We start from the raw sequence: 6,769 nt of genomic DNA, 5'->3' as shown, positions 1-6,769 counted from the left end.
CTCTGGCCTCCTGTGGCGCGTGATGCGCGTGGAACGTGCAACGTGCAGCTTCTGTTGGAGATCAGCGGGTGTTGAATGACGACGGCACGAATGCCGAATGCACGAATACACGAATTGCTGTGGAAACGCGACAGGAGCGAATTCCGCGGAAAAATCAAAGCCTTGCCCCGGAATTGTGTCCTTGCGTCCTTGCGCACGCTGAACACTACTAACCTGTGGCACCAACAAATGCTCTCGCTGCTTGTGGCGGCGTCCTTGCCTCGCACAGCAAGCGAGCGCACACGCACACGCATCAACAGCAGCAGCAGCAACGACGACGGCAGCAGCGACGTCAACTGCGATGTCTGTTTTTACTGGAAGTGTGCTTGGACTTTCCCGCTTTTCCCCCCGCTGCGGCGAGGCGCGTTCTCGCGACATTTTGGTTGGTTGCTCGACAACATCTCGACAGCAGTCTTGAGCTGTCTCCTCCAGTCTCCCCGCCAAGTGCTCCTCATTGTGGTTGCCACAGCCCCATTTCACATTTCCCATTCCCCATTTCCCTATTTCCCATTCCCCATTCCCCATCTCGCTCTCGCTCTCTTGCTGTCCATCCATTTTGTGTGTCTGTTTTGTGGCCTCGTTTTAACTTGCTTGGTGCTCCGCAATTTTTCGGGTTGCCGCGAGTTTCAAATTGTTTCAACGCGCGGCAAAAATACCTTTCGACCATGTTCATTTTTCAATACTCTGCCAAGGCATCATTATTTTTGCACTATTTACTGATTTTCATACATTATATGGTAGTTCATATAAATCACAATTAACCATATTCGTTGTCATAAAAATAATAATTCACTATTATTTTAAGTCTACATATTTGTTAAAAATTTTGTTCAAACTATGTAGAAAAATAGATGAATCTTTTTTAGAGAAAATAAATAAAAAAACGAATTGTGCAAAATACGAATAAAATGAATTAATACCATGTTTGTTTTTTAGAGAAAAGAATAAAAAGAAAACGATTTTTGTGAAATTTACAAATTTATAAATAAAATTACAAGTTCGTTTGTACTTTAAATATTTGGGAATTTATTTAAAAGAGGTTTTCATTTTATTTCTGATTAAATATTATTTTAAATATTTATTTTTATTACCCAACGTCTAATATTGAAATTTACCAATTTCTTTTTCGAAATTCACGAAAATTCCTTGAATTTTTAGAGTATTTCATGTGCAATGATATGATTATTGTGGTAAACTGTTTTTTAATGTTACTACATTTGAAATCAGTTCTTTTATTTCAAAATGTCCAAGATTTCATACAGAACAGAGCTGTTTTAAGGATATTAATCAAAAGAATTCTTTGATATTTATTATATGTTTAAAATTGAAATTGAATCTAATTTTTGGGTTGTTAATCAATTTTTGCTATTAATCAAATGTTTATGATTAAAACTGAACAACAATTTTGGGATATTATTCAAAAGAATTCTTTGGTATTAATTAGACGCTTAAGACTAAAACTGGTCATTAATTTTTGGAAATTAATCAAAAAACAATATTTGTTATTCATATGTTTTATTGTAAATGCATTCTATAATTTCTAAGCATTACATTTAAGATTACAATTTAATATTGTTTAGAAAAGTAAAGCAAAGTAAAGATATTTGCAGAGTATATGTACATTTTTGATAGGAACGGTCTAAATATTTTGAAAATTAATCAGATTACTTTGAAATTACACTTTGGAATTTAAAAGTGCTGACATTAAGTGAGTTGAATTGCTAAATTTCTAAGTTAAAAAATCAGTTTACACTTTTTGATTAAAATTGATTAATTTGTGTTGGAAATTAATCAACTTTTTGCAATTGAATTTGTAAATGTTTCATAACCGAAAGTGTTTCCGAATATCCGCTCAGCAAAACTATGAAGAATGAAATGTTGAGTTGCGCTTTAATCCTAATTTTAATCACTTCCGTGGATTACTTGGTGGATTAAGAGCGAAGCTTAAGATGAGCAGGCAAAACAGGAAACGTTGCGACTAATCTGCTGATTAGCGTTAAGCTTTAAGGCGCGAGCCAAAATATTTTTGTTAACGATTAGTTGGACGAGATCACTTTGTTGTTGCGTGATAAGAGAAGAGATGACGATGAAGATGTTCTTCCCCGCCTCCCCCCCCCGCACTCCATGAGAGAAATGTCTACCTGTGGGATGCTGTCGGTGTCCTGGCTGAGACAAGGACTCTGCCAGTTAGGACCGTGGGGTGCCTTGCACGCGCGCAGTTGGAACTGTTGCATGCCGCACGATTTTTGCTCGACCAGCAGCCGCCCGTGGAGTGACTGACTGACTGACTAACTTGGTGTCGAGTCGAGACAGAGAGAAGGAAAGGCGAAGGAGCTGCTGCTGCTGAGAGAGAGAGCGAAAGAGAGAGAGAGAGAGCGCTGAGTTATTCCTTCGTTGTTTTTATTTTCTTTTTTAGCGAGATTTTTTTGATTTTTTCTTCATTTTGTGATTTTTTTCTGCTGCCGCCTGCGCCTTTCAAATGTGCTCAGAGAGCGAGAGAGAAAGAGAGAGAGAGAGAGAGAGTGCCGTGCTCTCACGGCACATTTTTATGTCGTTTCCAATGTTATATATATATTTTTTTTGCTGCCCTCTTTGCCTTTGCTGTGAGTGTGTGTGTGTGTGTTTTTTTTATGCCGTTTGTCGGTTTGACCGCGCGCCCCTGGCCACAAGTAGCAAGGCAGCAACAACAACATGAGCAACACGCCTCTGCCGCAGTCGCTGTCGCTGCCTCAGTTAGCGACTTCCCTTATTTCTTGTTGCCAACGTTGTTGTTGTTGTTGGTGTTGTTGCTTTCTGGCTTGCTTGCTTGCTTTGTGTGCGCGAGTGTACACCGCAATGGAAAAATGGGAAAATTTTTTCGCTGTGGTTGTTGTTGTGGCAATGGTGGTTGCTTGATACCTGCCCCGGCACCCTTACGCACACACACACACATACACACACACAGTGACGCGTAGGTAAGCGAACGAGCCAACCAAACCACGCAGCAACGTCCTGAACTCTTGCTGTAAGTGCGAGCGAGCAAGCACAACAACCAGCTGCTGCTGCGTGTGTGAGCGAGAGAGAGAGATAGATTGAGACTGAGACTAAGAGAGAGAGAGAGAGCGTTCGCTCGTTTTCTTGGACAGCAGGCAGCGTCGACGTCGACGTTTCGACGAGCAGCGACGCAGCGCATTCTACTTTAAATACTGCCAACGATCGCAGTTGAGAAACAGTTCACACAGCGACTTTAACGTGTCGAGAACGTAACGAGAGACAGAGCGAAAACACCAACAAACAACACACACAACACACACACCACACGCAACAACAAAATTTCGCCGCGTTTTGTTTTCGAACGAACAACCAACAAAATAATTGTGTATTATTTTTTTGTGCGGCGTGTTAAGCGGCAGCGGCCAGCTTGCAACAAACAACAACAACAACAACAATTAATTTTTTTTTACTGTGAAGTGCAAGATAACGAAATAAATACGAAAATCAAGGATTACGAAAACATTTGGATTACCACCAACAACAGCAGCAGCAACAATTTTTTTTTTTGTGCACGAAAAGAAAAGTTAAAAAAAAGAAAAACTTTGTAAAAATGCATTTGCCCGCTGGACCCACAATGGTGGCAAACACAAATGCACACACACAAGTTTTGGCCGCCGCAGCGGCAGCGGCAGCGGCGGCAGCAGCCGCAGCAGCGGCAGCCACAAATGTTAGCACACATTCGGCCAGCAGCAGCACGGGCAGCTCCACACCCGACAACAACAGCAGCAGCAACCACAACAGCAGCAACAGCAACAACAACCAGCACAACACAAGCAACAGCAGCAGCAGCCAGAATAATACGACAACAACATCATCGACAACAACAACAATCAGCTCGAATTCGAATTCGAACTCGGCGAAAATGCCAAGCTCGATGACCGATATGTTTGCCAGCCTACACGAAATGCTGCAGGAATATCACGGCGAATTGGCCCAGACAGGATCACCATCGATCCTTTGCAGTGCTTTGCCCAATCATTGGCGTTCGAATAAATCGCTGCCAGGGGCATTCAAAGTGATCGCATTGGATGATGTCCCAGATGGCACATTGGTGTCGATCAAATGCGGCAACGATGAGAACTACTGCGGCGAATTGAGGAATTGCACAACGACGATGAAGAATCAGGTGGCGAAATTCAATGATTTGCGTTTCGTTGGACGCTCCGGTCGGGGCAAATCGTTTACGCTAACCATCACAATTGCCACGTATCCGGTGCAGATAGCCAGCTACAGCAAGGCGATCAAAGTGACGGTCGACGGGCCGCGGGAGCCAAGAAGTAAGCAAAGTGAGTTTTTTAGTTTCCATTTTGCAAACACCGACTGCTTTTTTTCGTTTTACCAAACCCCCAAGTCCCCTCCTTACAACCTTTTTATAAACACTTTATTGTTTGACTTGTTTACTAATTTGAATGTCTTTTTTATTTGTATTTTTTCTAGGCTATGGCTATCCACATCCCGGCGCCTTCAATCCGTTTATGCTGAATCCCGCGTGGCTTGATGCTGCCTACATGACATACGGCTATGCAGACTATTTCCGCCATCAACAGGCCGCCGCCGCAGCCGTCCATCATCCAGCGCTCTCCAAGTCCGCCAGCTCGCCCAATGGCAGCGCCATTTCACCTGGTGCCCAACAATTGCCGCCTGTGGCACAGGCCACATCGGGTGCGCCACCCAACGCTGTTGATTATGCCCCGCCACCAACAACAACAACTCCCCAGCACCAACAGCAACAGCAACAACAGCAGCCAGCAACGGTTGCTGCCGGTACATCGATGATGGCATCACCAACGGGCAACTCAGCGGCTGCTGCTGCTGCTGCGGCGGCTGCTGCCGCTGCGTATGGCATGCCACAGTTCCCATTCAATCATGTGGCCGCTGCCGCTGCGGCAGCAAAGTCCACGCCCCACGCCTTCCATCCGTACAACTTTGCAGCCGCTGCCGGTTTGCGGGCACGCAACGCAGCCGCCGCTGTGGCAACGTTGCATCAACATCAACAGCAGCATCAACATCAGCAACATCAGCATCAACACGGTGCCACCGAAGTTGTCTCCTCGCATCTGAGTCCAGCATCGTCGCGTCCATCGAGTTCGTCGCCTACGCCGCATGTTCTGCTCAAGTTGAACACATCGATCGAGACGAGTTCGATACACGAACAATCGGCATCGGATGCCGATTCCGATGATGAGCAAATCGATGTGGTCAAGTCCGAGTATGAACTCGATAAATCGATCGATTCGTCGCGCAGTTCGCCAACGCAACACATTCAAGTGCCGCTTCGCATGCGTTGCGATCTGAAGGCGCCGTCGGCATTGAAGCCGCTGTATCATGAGACAAATGTGGTGGCAGCCACTGTTGGTGTAACGCAGACGGAGACAACGTTGCCGGCGGCAACGAAGCTCAAGAGCGCTGCCGTTCAGCAGAAGACTGTGTGGCGACCCTACTAAAGTAAGGGTATCCATTCAAGAATACCCTTTCCAAACAAAAACACACAGAGTGATAGTTCGATGCAGTTAAAAAGAAAACAAAAGTTAATATGGAGGCGCAGAGCGGCAGCAACATTGTGATATAGTCATATAAGTTAGACACAGCACACACACACACACACACACACACACACACACACACTACAACAACAACTGAGGAAAAGGACTCCGGCCGGCAAACGGAGGAAATGGTTTATTATTATTTTTTTTTTTTTTGTGGATTATTATGAATGGGGAAGTGACGGCGAGCTCCCTCGAAGTTTTATGCTCGCTTCATAAAATCGTGCGTTGAGTTCGTTACACACACACACACACACACACACACACCAAGCACTTTAAGGTAGAAATGAACACCCTACAACAAAAACATAGACAAAGTTTAAACAAAAATTTCATCGATCGCCACGCAGCGAACGCTAAGGAAAATATTTAGTAACAACAAAAAAAAAACCCTTTCGATATCCGCAAAAACACAAAAATGTATAGTTCAATTTTATGCTTTTATTTTCATCTTTTTTTTTTTAATTTTATTTTATTATTATTATTATTTTCGATTTCAATGTCTTCGATAGTGTAAATTATTTACTTTTTTATTTTTATTTTACGATTTTTTTTTTTCAATTTTGTATTATTTTCGAAGTGTAAATAGTCATCGGATATAGCTCATAATTATGAATATATATACATTTTTTCTTTTATATAATGCGAATTTAGCTATAATGTTTAAGTATTTTTTTGTCTTAGCCATGTAAGAAGAAACAAACAAACAAACAAATGAAAAAATTAAACAAAAAACAGTTTTTTTGTATAGCTTTAAGTTTTAGTGCGAAAAAATTAACAAAACGAATTTCTGAAACCAAAAAAAAAAAAAAAAACAAAACACAACACACACACAAAATAAAAATCAACCAAAAAATATACATGCATATTTGTTATTACTAAATTGGAATTACCTTTAACCACTTGGGGACTTGGCTTTACTATCTCAACAGTGAAATAACCCAAACGAGATGGGAATTGCCCAATCAATAATTTGATAATTATGACCGACGAAACGACGAACAAAAAAAAAAAAAAAAAAAATAACAATTTCTTGAAGCATGTCTTATCATTGAAGTACGACCACTTTGCGGTTAGACGATATGATTTCGATTTCAATAACCCCTTCCCAAACAAAAAAAAAAAAATAGTAATTTTGAGATCTGTCTATATTT

The 6,769-nt window shown here is 42.1% G+C and overlaps 1 protein-coding gene across 2 annotated transcripts; it reads left to right on the top strand.

The window, feature by feature from the left end:
• Positions 1 to 3,264: 3,264 nt before the first annotated feature.
• LOC117578027 (segmentation protein Runt) lies at positions 3,265 to 6,065 on the top strand. 2 transcript variants are annotated; one of them, XM_034263127.2, is made up of 2 exons: positions 3,265 to 4,349; positions 4,510 to 6,065. In XM_034263127.2, the coding sequence occupies exons 1-2, from the start codon at positions 3,623 to 3,625 to the stop codon at positions 5,514 to 5,516; spliced, it is 1,734 nt and encodes a 577-aa protein (XP_034119018.1). In that variant the 5' UTR covers positions 3,265 to 3,622; the 3' UTR covers positions 5,517 to 6,065. The 2 variants fall into 2 exon arrangements, with proteins under 2 accessions (XP_034119018.1, XP_034119017.1); XM_034263126.2 differs by having other exon boundaries at positions 3,265 to 4,358.
• The last annotated feature ends 704 nt before the right edge of the window (positions 6,066 to 6,769 follow it).

The sequence above is a fragment of the Drosophila albomicans genome, chromosome X, assembly GCF_009650485.2.
Source record: "Drosophila albomicans strain 15112-1751.03 chromosome X, ASM965048v2, whole genome shotgun sequence".
Taxonomy (NCBI): Eukaryota; Metazoa; Arthropoda; class Insecta; order Diptera; family Drosophilidae; genus Drosophila; species Drosophila albomicans.
This window is presented reverse-complemented; position numbering and strand designations above follow the sequence as displayed.